The 23,151-nt window shown below is 42.3% G+C and overlaps 1 protein-coding gene across 1 annotated transcript in view; it reads left to right on the forward strand.

Moving 5' to 3' along the window:
* Window positions 1–23,151, forward strand: part of Agbl1 (AGBL carboxypeptidase 1) — an 835,836-nt gene that overhangs the window by 54,211 nt on the left and 758,474 nt on the right. Inside the window, exons 2-5 of the mRNA XM_076545344.1 lie at window positions 7,184–7,247; window positions 9,365–9,511; window positions 13,503–13,634; window positions 17,549–17,642. Of these exons, the coding sequence (XP_076401459.1) occupies window positions 7,184–7,247; window positions 9,365–9,511; window positions 13,503–13,634; window positions 17,549–17,642 (437 nt within the window). The remainder of the gene's footprint in view (window positions 1–7,183; window positions 7,248–9,364; window positions 9,512–13,502; window positions 13,635–17,548; window positions 17,643–23,151) is intronic.

Consider the following 23,151-nt stretch of genomic DNA (forward strand, 5'->3'; position numbering starts at 1 on the left):
TGGGATAAAAGTCATGAGCCATCACTGCCTGGCTTTTAGAACATCTTTTAAGAAGTACCTGGTTAAGCCGGGCAGTGCTGGTGCACGCCTTTCATTCCAGCATTCAGAAGGCAGAGGCAGGCAGATCTTTGTGAGTTCGAGGCCAGCCTGATCTACAGAGCGAGATCCAGGAATGGCGCAAAGCTACACAGAGAAACCCTGTCTCAAACGACCCCCACCCCCCAAAAAAGTACCTGTGTATAGGACTTGGAAAGTGGGCATCTTCTCAGTACCTTGGCGATGAAGTTTCTTGAGAAGTACTTGATTCAGTGGCTTCTCAGGTGTATAGCTGAGTTTCCTGTCTTGGGTACCTTTAATATATATTTTAAAGGTACTGGATCCAGTGAGCATCAAAGTAAGAAATGGTGGCTTCTGGCTGAAACAAGAAAGTGATGACTCCCTTCCTCAGGGATGGGGTTGAGGCCTGGGCTGTAGGCACCAGGAGGTGTTATTTACTGGCTGTGTTTAGAATCCATCTGAAAGAGCTGAAAATTGTTTGACACTGCTTTTCTGTCATCTTGAATTCTAACCTGCCCATTCCGTGCTGTAATTTGTCAACTGTGTCTTGGAGAGACATCAGAGCCTGCCTAGAATAGAGCCAGGGCTGGCTCTCCCATGAATGCCATTTAAAGGAAATCAGAGAACCTTTCAGGGATATGATGCTGTTGATTACTGTCATGATTAGGATTAGGACCGGGAGACTTCACCATCTACCGACAAGTGTGCTGGGCACTGTTGACAAAGCACAGGACTCCAGATTGTTTTTTAGGGGAAGCAACCTCACTCTCTTCGGACACACATTTATTTCCCCTCTGCTCTCCTTATGAGTATTTTGCTAAGTCTGGAACATTATGACCCAGATGGAAAACTGACTCAGGAGGCTGTATCTCTGATGACCTTCCAACCTATTTTTAGGTTATTCACCTTTTCTCCACCGTGTGTGCCCACACATGTGTTTATTTACTCATGTTTTAGTGAGTGTTTATTGTAATCAAGCCTTTTTACATCGGATATGCTGTATCTAACTCAATAACACCTATGCGTTAGGAGTAATTATTAGGGAATACTGTGAATATGGAAACTGAATTTTATGGAGGTAATGGAAGCTGGCCTAAAGTGACCCTGCATTAGAAGTACATCTTTGGACTAGGGGGTATAACTTAGTGGCAGAACACTTGTCAAGCATATTCAAGCTGTGTATTTGGGATACTTCTGCAACAATGCTCACACTGCAACATACCTTAAGGAAAATTTCAGGATTGAGGAGAACAGAGCAGCAAAGCCATGGCAGATTGCCTAGTGTTTATCTAATTTGTACTCCTCAGTCCCATTGCATCCATTTCATTCTACCTCACTCTAACCCATCCTGTTATACCCCATCCATCCCATTCATTTTATATCTCCTCATTTCATTCCATCACATCCCTCTATCTCATCCCATCCCATGGCTACTGCAGTGCTTCTCTGTGCAAGACCCCATAGTAGATACTTTGGATGCCAAAAGGAGTAATTCCTAATTTTCAGTCTAGAGGATTCCACAGCCCAGGTGGAGTGTGAACAACTGAGAAATGTTCGACTCCTCTGCTTGAGGATGGTCTAGGGCCATCCACTTGAGTATGGGACAACATCATAGCCCAATTAACTGATAGGATGTAGTGGGTGTGACACATTTGGGGTTTGAGACAATGTCAAAAGAAACCCGGAGACTTTGAGCTAATTCTCCTTGAATACTATCCCCGGGGGAGATCATCTGTCATGTCAGACACTCAGGAGACTTAAGACTCTCTTGCTAAAATGCACATGTGTGTTTTAGTCCCAGGTGAGCCCAGCTCCCCAGATCTCCTTGTTGAAGTTCAAGACAAGTGATCAGCATGTCTGCCAGCATGGTACCCCTTTCTGACCCCAGTTGCCACCAAGGAAGACAAAAGGAACTCCCAATCAAGCCCTGTCCCAGTCCCTCATTCCCCAAATCAAAAGACAAGATGAAAGACTGCTGTTTGAAGCCATTGAGTTTTAGAGTAGTTTGTTACCCCATCATACAGAACCAGAACTGGAGGTAAGAAAATAACCAGCTTCAAGTAAGCATTATCTAAGGAAGAGTATGTATAAGGTGTTGTTGAAAACACAAATGTACAGAAAATAAGTTTGTTTTCGGTAAGGCCAAGCACTGCTTCACTTCAGTGGTTCCAGTCATACCATAACCTTTGTGAACCACATCTGCTGATCCACTGGACTTGTGCAGTACCCAGTGTGTTCAGACATTTGGCAGTTGTGAATAATGGGTGCTGAGAAGGCAAGATAGCTGAGGAAACTATAGAGAAAGGGGAACTGGAGCTAGAAGCTGAAATATGATTGGAAGAGGGAGGATAAATGATGCTCTAAGAGTGGCATTGGGATGAACAAATCCCAGATGGCACAGGTACCCATGATGCTTTTGGGCACACTTACTGGCTCTGTGTAGTTGAGATGTTCCACCTTGGGGTGGGGGAAAGGACTGGAAATGTGCCTCCATGGCAGCGATATGAATGTAGCTAGATTTTTTTCACCTCGCCCACAGTCAGGACAAACCTCTGTCACCCGCCAGTCCCACAGCCGCTCAGACCCAACCAAGTAAACACAGACACTTATATTGCTTTCAAACCGCATGGCCGTGGCAGGCTTCCTGCTAACTGTCCTTATCTTGCTAACTGTGCTTTTATCTTAAATTGATCCATTTCCATACATCTATACCTTGCCATATGGCTGGTGGCTTACTAGCGTCTTCACATGCTGCTGGTCATGGCGGCGGCTGCAGCCTCTCTGGTCATGGCGGCGGCTGCAGCCTCTCTGGTCATGGCAGCGGCTGCAGCGTCTCCTTCTGCCTTTCTGTCCTTTTTATCCTGCCTAGCCACGGCCGATCAGGTTTTATTTATTAACCAATCAGAGCAACTTGACATACAGACCATCCCCCAGCACAGCCAAGTGCAGACCATCTCAAACACCTGCACTCAGGCCCATGGTCCTAATCATCCTCTATACGGACCTGCTGGGTAACGCCACAAAGAACCTGAGAATGGGCTCCCACAGGACATACAGAACATCCCACAGCATATGAAGGGTCTTATTTTCATACCATGATACTGAGACAGGAGGAGGAAGGCAAGAGGGAGACAGATAATTTGAAGACAAGGAAGCAACCAATTCAAAACAAGTCTATGAGAAAATTGCAATTCAAAACTGCAGTCCCTGAAAGACACTGTTTGTTCTTTCATCGGTTTGTCTCACCCTGAAAGCTTGGCAGATCCATTTTTTATTGGAAAGTCTTAACCGACAGGGGATTACTCAGTGATTCATTTAAAAGGAATCATTAAAGGAAAATCAAGGCACATCACATCCTGCCTTCTTTAATTGCTCATTTATTATTACTGTGGGTGAGATAACGGCTTGTGCTATTCTTCTAAATAGTGTAAAATATTTATTGGTAAATATAGCAATGCATAAATTAATGGCAGTTGAGATTTTGAGGGACATTTTTTTTCCTCCACTCATAGCCATAATTTTTACTTAAAGAAAAACAACACTGATGTATTCTGGCTGAGCATTGAGTGAGAAAGTAGTGAGCTCAACATCTGTAGGAGGAAATTGTCTTCTTTGTTTCTTTGTCATATCAGGGTTCTCTGGATGGACCTAAAGCATGTCCGTAAAATCAATTTCTTTTCTATTAAGATCACTAGGCTTGGGAAGAGGGCGCATAGAGGTATAAATTTTTTTTCTTTAAAAGTCACAACTGAATTCAGTAGCAAACTCTCCAACCTTAAGAGACTTTTTATAAGTGAGGGTATTTGTTATATTTCTTATCTGAAAGTCCACATAGGTGGACTTGGTGGCTTAACAATGTCACCTAGGACTCAAGATGATGTCTTCATACAACAACATTCAAAATAGGAATTTTCTCTGCATAAAATCCTTTTCACAATTTTCCAGCAGACTTCCACTCAGGTTTTTTTTTTTTTTCTCAGAACCAGGATTATATCCACTTCTAAACTAGTCATGCTAACTCCAGAAAAGTTTCAAAGAATTGACCAGGTTCCTTCTCTAGGCTGGAGAGAGGGACCAGCATCCTCTATCAGTGCTAGATTGCTCCTTTGAAGCAAAATAAATAAATAAATAAAACTACTTATTTATTTTTATGTGTATGGGTGTTTTGTCTGCATAAATGTATGTGCACCTCATAATACAGTGCCCATGGAGACCATAAGAGGGCACCAGACTCCCTGGAACTAGAATTATGGATGGTCATGAGCCACTGTGTGGGTGCTGGGAATCAAACCTGGTTCCCTGTAAGAGCGTGCAGTACTCTTAACCAACATGGTATCTCTCTAGTCACAGACAAGCTTTTCATGGAAGGAACTACAGAGGGATGGCTGATTTGTGTGAAGCCCGTATTTTTGGCCACAGGTCAAAGTAACTTGGGGCTGGTGATTTAATATATAACACATGGCCAGCTATATCCCTGCCGGAAAATACAATAGGAACATGCAAGACAAGGATGTTCTGAGGGAGCATTAGTGGGCCCTGTAACAAAGTAGGCAATTCTTTAGCTGGAGAAATTAATTCAATAAAACATACGGATTGCCTATTACACCTCAGGAGATAGGAATACAGAGACAAGTAAGACCTAGCTTTCACCCACAAAGCATTTTAAATTGCCCGCACCATCTGCTCTGTTCACTTGGTCATACAGAATGCAGATTCACACACCAACGTCACCATGCTGCCGTACTTCCCTCTGGGTTAATAAGAGGCTACAGTGTGACTAGAATGTCCCACTGTCCTCTCTTTACTTGGTTGCTTTGACTTTTCAGTCATGGACACGGCTGGGTTAAATGTCCCTTCCCTTGATTCTCCCAGCACCAGTGTTTACCTTTGCCACAGGCCTTAGCATCCCCAGGTCTGACTGTCTGCCAGCTGTTATCTCAGCCAGGCCTGGAGCCTGTGATGGCAGATTGTGTTTTGATCAATATGTATCCTCACTGCCTAGTCGGTGACTAGAACACAGATGACATCCAATGGATGTCTGTGGGATGAATGCATGAATAATTGAACAGAAGGAAATCAAAGTTGGACCTTTATTCCCCTTCCATCAGCTTCTACCTTATTAGTTTTTCTCTCTCTCTTTTCTCACCTCTTCATTTCCTCTTTTGTTTTCCTTTTCCTTGTAATCACGTAATGACTCTAGCATTTTAAGTTATAAAGCACTTGTATAGTATCACAAAACGCTTATATCTCCTTTCTTCACAGAAAGAGAGGATGTGATTGAGGTTGACCTATAAATGTCAATATTATTCAGAGAAAGAACCCCATAAACATGTTTTTATTCTACTGCAAATAATCTTTGGGTCTACTTGCAAATGTCTGGAGTTCTGCAACCCCCAAATGATAGGTCTATGTCAGAAAAGATCAATAGTTCTTGTTTCCAGTTTTGAGTAGAGGAGGACACTGACATTGTGTGTATGCATAATTGTCAGTTGCCAAAGGGTCACATGGACTTGAAATTTGGGAGTGTGATACCTTCTATTAATATGATGAGGGCCACATGACTCTTTTAGGCCAAAGCTCTCAGAACAGATGCCAGAGTATACCTAGTGTTTTTCCTGATAGGTCTACATATCAAGTACTGGGGGACCCCAGAGGCCTCGTATACCTGGAAAAGGAGTTAGTAAATTCAGGTTTGATATTTTGTTCATCATGATTTTTTTCATTAGTTTTGATTTGTAAAAATATAGTATCAAGATAGCTACCTTAGTTCCTCTGGAATTTTATGCTGGAGTATGTAGCCCTGTTAGGTGTTGTGAAGTATGACTTTCTGGAATGTATTGGGTGGTGGTGGACTTTGTGAATCCCCTGATGTTCTTCTGGATTCTATTAGAAATGTTTATTTCATATTTTCTCTGAGGCAACCCCACTTCCAGGTGCTGTTTGCTAAAGGTTCTGGTACCTAGTGGAGGTGGGATAGGAAACAAAAGACTATACATCAATGTCAGTACTATCCAGTGAATGCTCTGTCAAAAACTGAAAGCTAGGTGATGGAGAGGCAGAAGGTATCCCAGAAATGGTTTGTGGGAAGGAAGGGTGGCGATATCCCAGGGACCACCATGCACTGGAAGGATAAGCTAGCATTGACCAGGCTGAAAGACAGGAAAAGAGCTGCCAGAAGAGGAATCAGTATGGTTGAACTTGTAGACCAAGCTGTAACATTGCTTGGGCAGGAATCTACAAGTTTCCATACCATGGAAAATATCTGTTTTGGACAAGAATATTAAAATTAATGATGAAGTTGGAGATAGTAGCAGGAGATCATAAAAAATTTTGGTTTCCTGCCTTTGTCCTGTGTATAGCAGAGAGTTATTGAGGTCTTTGAAGCCAATAAGAAGCACAAGACTTCTTGTGGGAATGTTAAGACTTTATTGTAAATGGCACGCCTACCCAAATAAACAAAGACAAAAATGACCACCCCCTTAATCTTACAGTGGGAATGTGGAGTGGGTTGTATTTCTGGAACTAAGATATAGGTTACCCCAGAGAATTCTGCATATTCTTCCACCTTCTGAATAAAGACTTTTCTTCTAAAAATAAAAAAGTGACAGTGTCAGGACTTACAAGGATTTCTAAGATAATCTTCACAATAGGATCTGCTACTACTCTGCCCTTTTCTTCAGAAAATCAAAGTTTGTCTTTGTTTGACAAGGCAGTATTTGCATCAGAACATTGAGATGACTTCGGTTGCTTTCTGTGATCACCACTAAAAATAATCCAACGTTACCTAAATACATGATGTTCTTGGGACTGAGGCCCACAAAACCCCTTTAGTTTGTTGTCTCAGGGTCACTCATTAATACGTGTGTTTGTGTGTACCTCGATGATGCTATTATTAAACTGGTCCCCAAGGAGGGGTCTTCAATACTATCTAGGCACAGCCTCTGCAGCCCCTGTCTCAGTGAGTGCACTGGTTGCTACTTAAGGAGAGCTCCCTTGTCTCTTCTTTCACTTTGTGGGTTTTTCTCTGTGCAGCAAAGCGTAACTGCCTATTCTTTGCATCTCTAACCAGGCTACTTCTGTCCTCTTGAGTTCATTGTCAAGCTATTTGTCTGTGTTATCATTGCAGAACTCCTCTGACAAAGCATCAATCCTGGCCATCCTCCAGGTCCTCAGTGATCTGCTTTCTGTTGGTGAGTAGACTGTGGCCACATCAAATCATATTGTGGATTGGGGACAGTGCTGGCTGTGGTCTGTCCCAGGAAACTGTGGAGCTGGGAATATTTGTAACTTAACTTTCCTGCGGAAGAGAGAACCAGAGGCCCATATTTTCCCTTTGATGTGATGTGGTAAGACATGTGTAGACTGGGGTAATTACACTTAGGCTTTTCAGTCTTGTCACTTACTTTACAATGCCCAGGCTCAGGAGGCAGTGAGATGTTGGGTGGTTATGCTATATTTCCCCCTCTATAAAGCCAAATGTCTACATCTGGGAGGGCTCCTCAGCAGCTACATCCATCACCTTCCTAGGCTCCCTTCCTCTGTGGCTCACTGGAGGAACCAGGTACTGCAGCCTTCTTACATATATCATGTGGGGATAGGACTACGAGGCAGGGGAATTTCATAAGTTAGGAAGCTGTTTACATTTTCAGAAATGCAATGACAGGATTGAGTATCTAGGAGTCATCTGGGTTAACTGGATCAAGAAATATTAGCACAAACAGGCACATTAAGGATGAATGACATGCCAGACAGAGATAAAGTCTCAAGGGTCCCATCACACTGTGGCCTTTTTTAATAAAACAGCTTTTGTGTCCTCTGGTGGCAGGGCCACTTCCCTGTAGTTTTGTTGTTTGTTTGTTTGGTTTTTGAATGAGTTCCCTTTTTACAGGTCATCACTCCTCTCCTGAGATAAAACTGTCTTCAGGAGGAGTGTAAAAATGTTTAGAATGAAGCCTTGGAAATTTTTTTCCATTATGGATGATTTTTTTTTCTTAAGCCAAGGTCTCACTCTATAGTTCAGGCTGCCCTGGAACTAGCAATCCTCCTGCCTAAAACTTCTATGTGCTGGGATTACAAGTTTGCACCACCACTTGTGGCTACATGTGGTTCTCTTCTCCCTTCTTCCTTCCCGCCTTTATTTCTTCCTTTTGTTGGGTAGACAATTCTGGGAAAATCAAAATTTCTCCATTGATATAATTATACCTTGTTGGCTACCTTGATTAGGCCACACAGGGCCTTTTTCATGTTAATGTGTAATCACTACTTTTGAGGTGTCCTTGGGTAAAGTGAGAGAGGTCTTATTTAAATCTATTCTTTGGTAGAAAGACAAATACTTCCCCGTTGCTCAGGACTCTGATCGGGAGTCATCAGATGGTGTGCCTGGGCATTTTGTTTCTTAAGGGGTTCCTACAATGTTTCCTATAATTCCTTTCTACTAGTTGCTAAAGAGCAGAATTAGGAAACCATTACACCATCAACAAAATTATTCCAGATAAGATACCACCCCTTTCCTGTTACTAATGATCCAAGTTATTTTTGCGGAAGAATGTTTACTATATGATGATGTACATCATATATACATATTATATATGATACTTGCATGTCTATTTATATACATCTACATACATGTGTACACATCAATGAAGAGTTCACAGGTTCCCAGAACTTATAATATCACTCAATTTATCATATCTGTGGAAGGTGAATAAATTAAAATCTCTAACTATTTCACAACTACTATATTTCTCACCTCTCTCCCTTCAGATGCTAGCACACCTCGAAGATGAGTCATGTCATGAATCTACCAGTCTGTGTTTCTGTGGTGAAATGAACAAACCTTTGCTTTGTCTCTGGCTGTGAGAGCTGATGTGTAACTAGAGTTTTCCTGCCTTGCCCACAGTCAGGACAAATCTTTGTCACCCGCCAGTCCCACAGCTGTTCAGACCCAACCAAGTAAACACAGAGACTTATATTGCTTACAAACTGTATGGCCATGGCAGGCTTCTTGCTAACTGTTCTTACAGCTTAAATTAATCCATTTCTATAAATCTATACCTTGCCACGTGGCTCGTGGCTTACCAGCGTCTTCACATGCTGCTTGTCATGGCAGTGGCTGGCAGTGACGCCCTTTTCCTTCCTGTTCCCTTAATTCTCCTCTCTGTTAGTCCCGCCTATACTTCCTGCCTAGCTACTGGCCAATCAGTGTTTTACTTCTTGACCAATCAGAGTAATTTGACATACAGACCATCCCACAGCACTGAGGTCTGCTCTGGGGAGGAGGCTCATCTTTCTTCTGGTTTCTTCCCAGGCACAGACCGGAGGATTTACTACATGATCAGCAAAGGTGGCAGTGAAGCCCTTCTGCAGACTCTGGTGGACACAGCAAGGTCCCCTTCTCCTGACTATGACATCCTTCTTCCTCTCTTCAGGCTGATGGCCAAAGTTGGCCTAAGAGGTAATAGCACTTCAAGACCTAATGATGACTAACAACATACTTCTGGAGTTGCTCCTGAGAGCAGTTGGGGAAAGCCCTTATGGGGAGGCAGAAGGGAGGTCTCAAGGGCCTTGGTGACAGCAGGGCCAGCCTTATAAGGGAGGCAATTTTACTTTTGGTTATTGTTATTTTGAGGCACAGAGTCTTATGTGTTTTTGAGTCTGGCTCCAAACTATGTTGCTCAGGGTGGCCTCAGATTTATTGCAATCCTTCTGCCTCAGCTTTCTGCATACTGGGATCAGAGGTATTCACCATAATACTTGGCAAGGTAAACTGAAAAACAATCTAGATGTCAGGTAATAGAAAACGTGTTGCTTTAGAAATGAATGAATGATACCTGGAAGTTGCAGTCACAGCTGTCATGGACAGCAAAATCTTGGATCATAAGTCAGAAAAGATGGGAGTGATTCCAGTGCATTTTAGATACTTACACAAAATGATACTGTTTGGGGAAGTACAGCTCCTATGAAAGTACAATATGCACATTAGCTTTTTTCTCTTGTTTTGGAAGCAGAGTCTCATGTAGCCAAGTTGGCCTGGCACTCGTTATATAGCAAAGGATGATCTTGAACTCCCTAGTGCTAGGATTGTAGATAGTGCATCACTAAGCCTGACCATACTTGTGCATTCAATTTTTAGAGTGATCATAGCAAATTGCCCTGGGCGGTTTGTCATTATACACCATAAATATAGTCTCTGATACTTCTGGGGTTCATAAGTCCCAAACCAAGTTCTCACAGGGGAGGATCTATTTTCTGCTTGTCTCCTGGTACTGCCAGAACCTTCGTCCTCCCTTCCTTTCTCTCTTTTGATTTATAGATTTATCACTTCCTTCTCTATCTTTGTGTTTACAGAGTATTCTCTGTGTGTTCATTTTGTGTGTCCTCTCCTCTCCATACAGGGGTATCAGTCATAAGGTTTAGGTTCCCGTTTGTCCTGTCTGATTGCTTCTTAGCTAATTCAATGTACAAAACTCTTTTTCCAAATAAGATGGCATCTTGGATGTCTGGGTAGAAATGGATTTGGGGGTGGGCTTGGGGACATTGTTAGTTTAATCAACTATGATAAGTCACATAGCAAGAGAGCTTCTGGGTATTTCTCTTTCCTCCTAGAGGACCCTGAAACACCTTCTTAGGTCACCAGAACTTCCTGGAGCAGGGTTGAATAATTTAAGCATTTAGAGTTCATGCATACTTTGCAAAAACGCTTTAACTGTTAAGCTTAAACTGTATGTTGAATATCGTGACGGTCACAATTGAGAAGCTCAGGTCCCTTTGATGTTCACTGACAGCAGCCAAAACCAAAGGCTCCAGCACACTCTTTCAATGTTTAGATCTCTACTTCCAGTTCATTGGCATTCTACAGATGGACTGAGAAACAGGCGTTAGCTAGCACCTGCACGAATATGTCCCAACATAACTAGCAACGTTCATTTAGTGATCATTCATGCACAGTTCCACACACCACAAACATCTTCTGTTCCAAGTGGGGCAGGCCAGCTGGTCAGCAAATAATTAACCGGATGTTAGCAGACCGTGATGAGTGCCTCAAGGAAGAGAAAGATGGATGCTACCCTAGGATGGCATGGTCAGGGAGAGTGACATTTGAGCTGAAACTTGAAGAACAGGGGAAAGTCAGCAAAGCTGAGTGGGCCAAGTGAACTCTAAGAAAAGACAGTAGAGACCTGATCTGTCCCCCAGTCACACAGTGCAGGCTGGTTTCAAGTCTGTCCCTGATACTTACTAGACGTTTGACCCTGGTCAAGTTACTTAAGGTTTATGAACCATGGTGCCCTTATGCCTAAAATGGAAGCATAGAATTTAATTCTAGATTTCCTAGGAAGAATAAATGAGTTATTAGGTCACATCCTTAACATATGGGGCCAGAGACTAACAGTCAAGTGATAAGAGACACACCAAGGTAGTGGTTCCTGAGTTGCTGTTCTTTTGTATGTGTGTTAAATGTATGTGTCTATGTATTCACATGTATGTACATGTAGAAACTAGGAGGTGAGGTTGGGTACCTTTTTCAATTTCTTAATTTCTTACCTTTTTTTTTTTTTTTTTTGAGACAGAGTCTTTCATTGAACCCAGCACTCACTCTGTTAGATTTGTTTGTCAATGAGCTGCTGGGATCCCCTTGCTATTGCCCCCATAGTGCTGGGGCTGCAGGTTTATGTGCAGCTACACACAGCTGTTTTCGTTTTGTTAGCTTGATCTTCACGTGGAACACAAGAGCTCCCGATTTGTTTATTCTGAGTCAAATTTGCTGTATTGTGTCTTGTGACCTTTCCTCCTTCCCTGCTTCCTCTGCTCAGTCTCCAAAGTCAGTGGGAAGCCCTCTTCCAGTCTCCACTGTGTGTGCTCCTGGCCCTCATGCTGGTGGGGATGCCTTGTCAACAGGACAATGGAGAGCAAATGCTGGTGAGGATGTGAAGAAAGGGAACCTTTGGACACATTGTAGTGCTGAAGATCAGGACGGCCATTATTGCAAATGACATAGAGAATTTAAAAAAAAAAAGAGCTACCACATGGGCATGGTGATACACACTTGGAATCCTGACACTTGGGAGATAAAGGCAGGAGCAGTTCATAGTCAGTTCAAGACCAGACTGGGCTACAGGAGACCCTGTCTCAAAACAAACAAACAAACAAACAAACTATGAAATTATCATCTGACTCACGTATTTCTATAATCTCTAATTTGAACATATGCCCAAAGGAAAGGAAACGACTACCTTATAAAGATCTCTGCCTTCTCATGTTCATTGCAATACTATACACAATAACCATGACATAGACATAACTTAAACATCCATGGATAGATGCTAGATAAAGAAAATGTGATATACATATGAAAGGGAATATAATCTAGCCCCTAATGGGATATACCCTGAGGACATTATGCTTAATGAAATCATGAAATAAATATAGACATATAGTTTTATGGATTTTATAATGATGATTTAGGCATCACATTTAGGAAATGACACAAACAAATGGGACTAGACACAGTCACCTGATAGTGGGTACAAAGAGTCCAAACAAGAGGACCTTTCCTCGTGTTTTTCACACTTATTTTGTAACTATTGAAATGATGATGAGGATGATGATGGTGATGATGGTTTACTTATAACACTAGATGGCTTGACATTAGAGCAATCATTTAGAAATAATTTTAATTTTTATTTTAGTTTCTTAAAATCTGTTTTTACTTTTCATTATGAAAATTCTTTGTTAAATAGAAAGATTATTACCATCTACCAATAACTTTGATCTAACTTCTCTAAAAGTTCCATACTATCTTTTGCATATTTAAAACAATATCCAATCAAAGAAGTAAGATCCATGCCTGGCATGCCTTTAATCCCTACACAACTTGAGAGGCAGAGGTGGAGGCAGAGGCAGAGGCAGGCGGATCTTTGTGAGTTTGAGACCACAAAATCTGGTCTCTATTGTGAGTTCCAGGACAGCTGGGGCTATGTAGAAGAACCCTGTCTCAAGAAAGAAAGAGAGAGAGAGAGAGAGAGAGAGAGAGAGAGAGAGAGAGAGAGAGAGAGAGAGAGAAGGAAGGAAAGAAAACAGAAAAAGAAAAAAGCAGGATTCAATCAAAGTTCATGCACTGCATTAAAATGCTACGTTGGGTTTTTTTTTTATTATCCCAGATTTGTCTTAAAGACATTGGTACATATGAGGATGACCAGGAGTGCCTTTAGAGTCAAAGGCTTACATTCTTAGACCCCATAACCTTCATGTCAATAATTATATCCAGACTTTACTCTTTTCATTCAGTTGGTTCCAATGGGGGCATGTTTAGAATATTCTTAATTAAGTTAAAAAGTGTCTTTAGCTCTAATTGTCCCCCCACCCCACCCCCATCATTTTCCTTCTCTCCCCAAACCTTCAGAATCAATTTGCGGACATAATTAAGAGAGATGGATTTGTATTCCTAGATAAGAAGTTTGGACAGAAGGCACTGGAATTAGAAGCACTTGATGTGACCTTGATTCTGGCCAGGAAAAACCTGTCTCACAGCCACAACCTCCTCCACTGTCTCTGGGCGCTGCGTGTGTTTGCCTCCAGTGGTAAGTTCCAGACCTGGACTGGGACACCTGGAGACCATGTGATAGTGGAGTGGGGGATTGCATGGAGGGTGCATGTCATCCCGTTCAGACACAGAAAGGAGCCTGACAGTCCAGAGGCTGTGGAGGCCACAAGTTGTTTATTTATTACCTTGGTCAGGTAGAGCTCTTGATCTAGTTCCTAGGTGTTGGCGCTGGCTTTCCCTTTGAGTTGCATTTACAGCATTATAAGTTTCTCTATCAGTACTACCAGGTAAAGAATTCCCATGGCAGGAGAAAGGCAAACTCTCTTCAGATCTTGACATAGTCATAATAGTATGTGTTACACCTGTTAGAAAAAATGAAAACAACATTATAATGCCTGGGGAGATAACTCATCCAGTAAAATGCTTGACTTGCAAGCATAAGGCCTTAAGAGCCCACATAAAAATGCTAGTATGTGCATTTGTAATCCCAGTGCTTGAGCAGTAAGGACAAGAGGATGCTGGGAGCTCACTGGTCAGCGGGGGTAGCCTAATTGGTGAGGTCTAAGCCAATGAGACACTCTGTCTCAAAGGAAGTAGACTGCATTCTTGTGGATGACACTTGGCCTCCACAAACAAGTGCATGTGAACCCACCCACACACTTGTGCAAATATATGCACACACACATTAAAACAAAGAATAGTCCTTATTAATTCCAAGAAGCTACTCACTTATATAACAAAAGCCTTACTGATTTTTTTCTAACCTCATGATCCTTCCCAACAAATCCTCTCTCTGGGTGATTGCATCGGAACATGTCAGCTGATGGTTATTAAGCATCTACTTAACTCAACTATTTTTAATTATCATAATAGTTGTGTGTTTAGATCTACATTTTCATATCTCAGCAAAGAAAAATCCAGCAGCTTAGAAGAGTGAAGTAATTACTTAAATTTATACAGATAAAAAGTCCTGAAGGCTGGCTTTAAAATTCCAAAAATCATGTTAATTCTACTCCATGCGGAGGCACTTTTCATTAATAGATTAGATTCTATACCTCCTATCTCACATGTAATGAGCATAGACTTTCATTTCTCCTTTCTGAGCTCCCTTCCCAGGGAATAAAAGTGACAATTATTTAGATGTAATATACTCTGTAGGGGAAAGAATGTGGGCTTAGAGCCAGGGAGCCCTGAATTTGACTCTGATGCTATTTCTTATGAGTCATGGAACATGGATACTTGACCTGCTTAACCTCATTTTTTTTTAACTTTGTAAAATTATAGCAGCAATAATTATTACTGTTAATCTGCTAGGTTTTTGTCTCACTAAAACAACAGGAATTAATTTTCTCACAGTGCTAAAGGCTGGAGGTCTGAGATCAAGATATTGGCAAGGTTTACTTCTTCTGTAGCCTGTCTCCTTGGTGGCCTTGAGAAGATTCAGTCATCTCACTGTGTCCCCACGTGGTTTTTTCCGTGGGCTTGCACATCCTTAGTCCCCTTCCATGCTTAAATTTTCTTTATGACAGACACAAGGCAGGTTAGATTATATCCCTCCTCCAGTGGCCTCCATTTAACTTAATTACTTCATTAGGTCATAGGGATTCAGGCTTTAAAATGGATTTTGGGGAATGCATTCAACCCTCAACAAATCTCATGGGCTTGTCAGATGGGACTAAACAAGATTATGTGCCCAGGTAAGACTGTGACACAGCAGCTGCCTTTCCCCAACCCTACGCCTTTCTCTATCGTTTTGAAATCACATGAAGAGTACATGTAGGTGGAGTCACTGTGTAATTTCTCCAGATATCCTAAGAGCCGCTGAAATATCCCAATCATACTGATTTTTATTTTACTTTAAACATGGGGTCTCATGTAGTCCAGACTGCCCTCAAACTTATCATACAGCCAAAGATAACCTTGAATTCCATGGCCTCCTGCCTCCATCTCCCAAAGGCTGGGATTGTAGTCATGTGCCACTATGCCTGGCTCAGTATCTCAGTTTTCACTGTTGTGTTCTTTTAATAAACATGTGGGATACATAAAGAGACAATTTTCCTCCAGAATAATAATGAGATGGATTATTGGGTCTTTGTTTACAAATAGTGTCTTCTCTCTCTCTCTCTCTCTCTCTCTCTCTCTCTCTCTCTCTCTCTCTGTGTGTGTGTGTGTGTGTGAGAAAGAGAGAGAGAAAGAGAGAGAGAGAGAGAGAGAGAGAGAGAGAGAGAGAGAGAGAGAGAGAGAGAGAGAACAAAGACTATCAGAGAGCCTTTGGTAATATCTGAATGAATCTATACAAACCCATCTACAAAACAATAAAACAGGAACTGTGGCATTCTAAGAGAGACAACTGTCATTCATGAGTAGCCTAAAAGCATGACAGCTAATTTGGAGCTTGCTAGCTGCACAAGACTTACTGTATGTCTTGGTTTACTAAAGGCTGGGAGACTTGCTTTCTTTAGTACATGTAAGCAATGATTATCAATATCTAGCAATATAGCATCAGCTTAGCTCTGAGAAAGCCTTAAATTTGTCTGTGGGTGTGAGAAAGTAACCGAGTTCGGGGATATGCTAGCCTACATTTATTATACTGTGCATTGCATTTGCTCGTGACAGGCTGACAGAGTTCAAGAAGTGTGTGGGTTCTGTTTCTTTGGTGAGTTGTTTCAGCAAGCTGTCTCAACAGCTACTTCCTTCTGATTAGTTGGCTGTAGCCATAATGGGTTTATGATAGCCAATGAACTTGTTGGCAGCAGCCAGATGGCCATGTTGGGCAGCCACCCAGTAAGGGTGAGCCCAGTGAGGTTTCTTCCGGTATCCTCCCCCAGTTTCAAGTCTAAACTTCCGTGTTAGAATCAGAATTATTAAAACTATACTTTCACCAAGTCCACTTAATTCTTTAATTCTTATTGAACCATCTGCCAAAATTGTTTTTCTAGTGTTACATTCCACTTTAGAAGTAAGGACTAAATTAGTAAATATATGAGTGTAAAGACCGATGGCCACCACCATGGTGCCAAATCCAATCCACCCAGTTAATTTGGGTGGTAATGGTCTGTACTCCTTTCAGGAGGAGTGCAGACTGAGGAACATGTACTCCTTATAGCATTATAACTCCTTATAACGGCCAAGGCGTTGGTCTCAGTCCCTGTCTGGTAGACAGTACTGTGGTCTTAGCACCTCCAGGACTGCATTCCTCTCCTGAGGTCTGAAATAAGTCAACCTGAAACACACCTGTTCCTCTCTTTGCATCTTTGAGATGCCTTGTTCCCACTCATTTTCTCAGAATAAGCCAGGCCCAAAGTACCAGGCAGTCCTAGATCTACCCTCTCAGATGCACCAGTGCAATGGAAGAAAAAGAGGAGTCACTTTATCAGGGAACCATTTTTCTTCCTTTCATTTCCTTGTCCCCTCATACATTTCTATATCTCCTGGCTTCCTCTTGTGTGCTCTTCTCAAATTCAGCTGAGGTGAGAAGGGGTATGGACTATATTGGAAAGAAGCTGGGGCATCCTGGGAGATGGCAGTGACATCTGGAAGTTTTTATCTATCTGGTATTCCCTTGACTTTCTATCATTCAGATCTATGACCATGTTTTAATTAACCCCCCCCCACACACACACACACTCAACTGGATGAAAAGGGAAACATTCTCAGGCTGGTTATTTTGGAGCATAAGGACTCATTCTTCTATTGGTATTCTAGTAGAGGCCAATCAACTCCTTGCCTCAGGCTTGGGGAATTCAAGTGTTAAAATAGAGAACTTGAAACCGAGGTAGAGAGAAAGAGCTACCTCACTTACTAGGCTGCTGAAAGAGGCTTTTAATTTTGTTGTTGTTTTATTTTCACTCACATGTATTAACCCCCTTAAAGTCGTGAGTGATTAAATCTAAGTTGTATCAACACATCTTCTTGTGACAATAGCTACTGACTACGTGTTTTTGTCTTCAGTCACCACAGGAGCCATGCTGGGAATTAATGGAGCAATGGAGCTGCTCTTCAAGGTCATTTCTCCTTACACCCGAAAGCACACCAGGACAATCAGGTACAGGGCATGTTCATGGTGCCCCTGGGCACTGTGTGATGGATGGCAAGATAAAAATGGCTGCCTTTAGATCTTGATGCTTCCGGTCCAATCTGTTGATACCTTCTTCCTTGGAGATGTACGGTGTCTGTACCCCACATCAGTCTGCATCTCTACCTCCTCCCAAGGTTCTCATTTCCTCTTATCCCCATAATAATTCCACATGAACATAGAACTTTTAAGCTAAAATGCAGAGAGAGCTTGATGTAAGGTTACAATGATAGGGAATGGCAGAGGTGAAGTTTAAATCCGTATCATTCAGATTGGAAACCTCATGTTCTCTTTTGTTGTTGTTGTTGATTTTGGTCTGGTGCATTCAGATAAATGCTTTTTACCTGCAGTGATAAATGAGCATAATCCTCACAAGATAGCCCAGAATGTGACAGGGTCTCAGAAGAATCAGCCAGTTTAACTTCTTAGATGAGTTCTGAGCCTTCTAATAGTTCATCATGGTTGTGTGCTGGTCTTGTTATGCGGTTTTATGATTGGAGAATGAAACCTGGCCTCTTCTCTCTCTGCCTCTGCATCCTGGAGTGGAGTGAATCACTAAGTTAAAAAGGGAGATGGTTTCACATAAAGGCTTTAGAGATATTCGGCACCATTAAGATCCATCATTTATGGGAGTGACTCAGCGAGGACCTTGAGAGAATATTAGAAGAAATTCAGCCAATTTCTAAGATATATGGGGTCATTTGGCAAGTCGCATTTCCATGCCCAGCCATGATATTTTCTGCATCCTAGCATCAATCTTAGGCTCGTGTTTCACCTGATTATTTTTCTCTTGGGTCACCACAGTTACGCCATCATCATCCATTCTCACCTACAGGTTCTCTACACCAGCGTTTCCTGAAGTGAAATACATTACATATCAGCCAAAAAAAAAAAAAAAAATGGCCCCATCAAATAAATTGAGAACTTCTGGGTTAAACAAAGTGAGATAGGTTTCTTTACTGTATAGCCTCCCAGAGCCTTTTTTGTAAAACTTATGCACACCGGGCCTATCTCTGTAGTGTGCTCCATTCCAAGACCAATTTGGCCAGGAAATGCTGCCTGTTACATACTGCCTTTTAAAAGGGGCTAGAACAGTATGCATTTCATTTCGGATATTTACACTCTAAAGTAGAAATTTGTTGCAAAGTAGGAGTCAGCACAACTTCACCAAGGCTCACTTATATGGTAGGTGAAAAACCTCAGGGTCAAAACTAAGGGTAAAAAGAACCCCTTTATTTTTCTGTTGTAGCTTTACTTTATTTTGGTCTTAAATGTCCATTGCATCAGATGACAAAAATTCTCATCAGGAATCAAGTCAGATTAGTGATTCTTTAGGCCATGATTCCTTCCTTTGTATTGCATTCCTCTTCTGGGCCTACAGTCTAGATTTTAAGAAACTGTGGATGGCAGTGAGAAATGCTGGTGGAGAACACAGCTTGTCCTTAGTTGTCTGTGCCCATTGGGATGCTCAGCTTTTGGGTATGTTTAACTTTGACACTGTGCACTGCCTTTGCTGCTGAGATCTGCAGTCTCAACGTGTCCTTTGGTCACTAACACATAAACTTTACACTCCTGTCTTAGTCATAACGGTGTCCCTAAGATTCTGTTGCAATTGTTTGTTTTTTCTCGTATAGTATGTGAAAATCAATGTACTGTTCACTGTGCCCTTGTACAGATGAGCCTCTCCCAGTAATCTCTTCCTTGCCATGAGCACCATGTTGTCCTTGTCCTTGTCAGGTAACCTTGGGTCTCAAGGCATGAGGTCCTATGATTTTCCACTCCTGATGGCTTCTGTTGTCTTTGTTATTAAAGCCAAGATTGGGAGGACAAAGCAACAAAAGCACCGTATGTAAGACAATCACAAGTTATAGCATAGACGTCCCCTTCTGAGGGACAACTACCGGACCCTCTGCATTGCTTTTCTTTCCTTTTGCAAAAAGTCAAGTTCAGGTACAGAGTTGATCAAGGGGCCTCAGAACCAGAGATCAACAGAGGCGGGATACTCCTAAGAATAGGAAATTGGCTGGGTGTTGGTGGCGCACGCCTTTAATCTCAGCACTCGGGAGGCGGAGGCAGGCAGATCTCTGTGAGTTCGAGGCCAGCCTGGGCTACCAAGTGAGCTCCAGGAAAGGCGCAAAGCTACACAGAGAAACCCTGTCTCGAAAAACCAAAAAAAAAAAAAGGAAATTGTCAAGGATCTCAGGGGTATTTTTTAAGTGCTATACCATTTCTGGTATGTCTAGTCAGTCTTAGAAATTTTGTGCCAGATAGTCCCCATTCTTAAGCAAAATGCCAAACTAAAAACCAAACGTCACTGAGAAGAGGACTCTTCCCAATGTAGTTGCCATCATCACAGTGTTGATTAGGTGCCTAGCACAGTGTTCAGCTCCTAGCATGCCTTGTCTCATTTGAGCCTCTTTTTGTCTTTGAGGCAGGTGCTATTATTGTGCCTAAATTTACAGGGGAAAACAAGGGGAGCTGAAAGAAGCTAAGTAACCTGCTGGGGATTTAAGTGAAAGAGCCAGGATTTCAGCGCAGCCTGATACATGAGCCTCAGCTTTTAAAGCACCGTTGGAGTATCTTGCAGTCTATTTCCAGTGTTATGTCTCCAAAACCACCACATGTAAGACAACCATAAGTAGTTAAACTTTGCTTAAATTTCCTTTACCGTCTAAACGGTTCATATCTATGGAACAATTTGCTTAATGATAGGGAATCTTTCTCTTCAATTGAATGGCCATTTCCTCTCAAAGGCTAAATAGCTATTCTCCCGGCTTTTGAATTTTTCCCCAAAGCTACTCTGTGTTCTAACCTCCAGTCCCTTACACTTCCACTTTCCAGCTAGAAGATAAGAAATGAAGGCCCTGAAACCAGAAGATGCCCCCCTAGCAGCTCTAGCTGATTCTTTTGTTAGCTGCCTCACCTTCCTTAATTGACTCTGCATTCCTCAAAGTATGAATGTCAAGTCTTACCTTATAGGTTTGTTGTAGATGTTAGAAATAATGGCTAGAAAAGTCTGTGCAATTTGACATGCTAGGATATGTCAATCACCTGTAATAGAGATACAGCTAAGTGATAGGCTGCCTGCCTGAGGCCAGACAGCTTCCATAAGCACCATCTTCCAAACCTCAACTAAGATGAACCCCAATAAATTCCACTTAATTTCCTGCACTTGCATACCAGGAGGTTTTGAGGGTTCTTCCAGGGGAGGATATGGTAGCACACCTGTAGGACATGAATAGCCCCCGCTCCCCCCTGAGTATCATCCTGCAAACCCTTGCAAGCTATGGGAGAGTTATTCCAGGATGCCTTTGTGAGAGCGGGTGCCCAGTGTGGTGCCACTGTGACTCCTTCCTCCTGCGGAGATTAAACCTGCTCTACTTCTCCTATGGGTCCCTAAAATAGACATGCAGCTGTCCTCCGAACTCCACTGATACTCAGGGAAAGATTTATGACTGCAGTTCCCGCCTTGCTAGGGAGAAAGGGCCTGTGTGGCAATATCATGAGCCTCCTCCTGTGGCCTTGTTCCAGCTTGCATGCCTGGAGGGCAGCCATTCCAGGCCTCCTTCATTTGCTAGATGCCCACTGTGTTGGCACTCTTCACCAATGTACTCTTGTGTTGGCTTGTGTCTTCTCTCTTCCCTTTGCTCCCCATGCCTGCCATTTTGGTCTGAACAGTCATGGTCAGACTTGGAAGGCTATTATAGCCCTCTAAGTCATCTTCCCTGACTAGAAACCATCAAGAAGGTGCTTCATTTATCCCCCATCCATGTCTCACTACATTATCGAGCCAGCTGTCTCTATGTGTGGCTTTGCTCCAGGAATGGTGTTGCCGCTTTATCAAAGGATAAAACTCCATGTTGGCGAAGTCAGGGAGAGGGAACCATCTCTCATCAAAGACGCTCTGGAATCTTTTTCATCCTTTTCTTCCACCCACTTTGTACTTAACCTTATACAGTGGTACCCGAGTGTCTTCTCTTCCCTCTAAATTCTCTGCTTATCAAGATAGAAATTGAACCACGTCCTTGTTTTTCCCCACAGGGTCTAGCTCCTATGGTAGATACTTAAATTAAAAGATTCTTAATTAAAATTCAAATTAAAAGGTTTGCACATAATAATCATTCTTCTTTGTAAGGTACTATGTGATAATTTGATGCAAGCATGCAATATGTAATGAGTAAATCAGGGCAATTAGTGTTTCCACCTACTAATGTTGGAAATTCTTCACAAAGTTTGCTTTGTGTGTTATTTTGGGCAGAGACAATGCTAACCATCTCTGTATTACTCCAACATTAGTATGTATAATGTCAGAATATGCATCAAAAGAACTATTTTAACTAAAAGATGTTGGTGAATTCTAACGTATCAAAAAGTGAACTCCAGCATCTGTTGAATAAGTCACTTCATATTTAGTGTCATCTTTGTTCATGATCCCATGCTGGATCTACATGGGGCTTCTGCCATGTATCTAAACATACCTGAAAACTCATGTGGCCACTCTACCAAGAACTGTGTGATATGAGGGACTGAGGAACCTCGAAGAAGTCAGTCAAGAGACGAGAAGCTGGAGCCTAAGCTTTAAAGGGAGCACGGTTTTGCTCACTGGAGGAAGGGAAGTGTTAGAGCCCTGCATCTTTGTTAGTGTTGTCCATGGGAGCTGACAGGTTGGCAGAGGAAAGGTTCAAAAGTTGAAGGGCTTTGCAGGAGGGGGGGGGCAGCACTGATATGAAAATGTTGCTTCTCTTTGAGTTAGATTGCCTGTGTTGGTAGAATCTGTGGGGTGCACTATAGAAATTGAGAGAAGGAAATGATCCTAAGGCAGAGACTTAGGCCCTTTGCTAGCTTGGTCCATGGGTGGACCAGTTTGTTTATCTGCACAAAGCTGGCCTGAAGCAGTCCAAACTCACCAAGCAAGAAAATGTCCTGAGGCAAAGGTGATCAATCACCCACAGGTGCTCAACTCCTTGTGACTTAGAAGTGCTGTGGATATTGCTCTGTATAAATAAAATGCTGATTGGCCAGTACCCAGGCAAGAAGGTAGAACAAGGAGAGAGGAGAATTCTGGGAAGTGGAAGGCTAAGGCAGAGAGATGCTGCCAGCCACCACCATGAAAAGTGAGATGTAAGGTACCAGTAAGTCACAAGCCACATGGCAACTTATAGATTAATAGAAATGGGTTGATATAAGATATAAGAACAGTTAGCAAGAAGTCTGCCATGGCCATACGGTTTACAAGAAATATAAGTCTCTGTGTGTTTACTCAGTTGGGTCTGAGCAGCTATGGGACTGGCAGTTAAGAGAGATTTTTCCTGACCATGGACCAGGCAGGACTGGAGAAAATTTCAGCTACAAATGGCGCCCAACGTGGGGCAAGAGTTTTCACCTAAAACCTGAGAAAAAAGTTTCTAAAATGGAGCTAAAAACAGCTTCCTAGTTGTCTCTCTCAAGTTAGTGACAGCCTGCGGGTTTGAGCTACTAT

This window comes from Peromyscus maniculatus, chromosome 1, assembly GCF_049852395.1.
Source record: "Peromyscus maniculatus bairdii isolate BWxNUB_F1_BW_parent chromosome 1, HU_Pman_BW_mat_3.1, whole genome shotgun sequence".
Taxonomy (NCBI): Eukaryota; Metazoa; Chordata; class Mammalia; order Rodentia; family Cricetidae; genus Peromyscus; species Peromyscus maniculatus.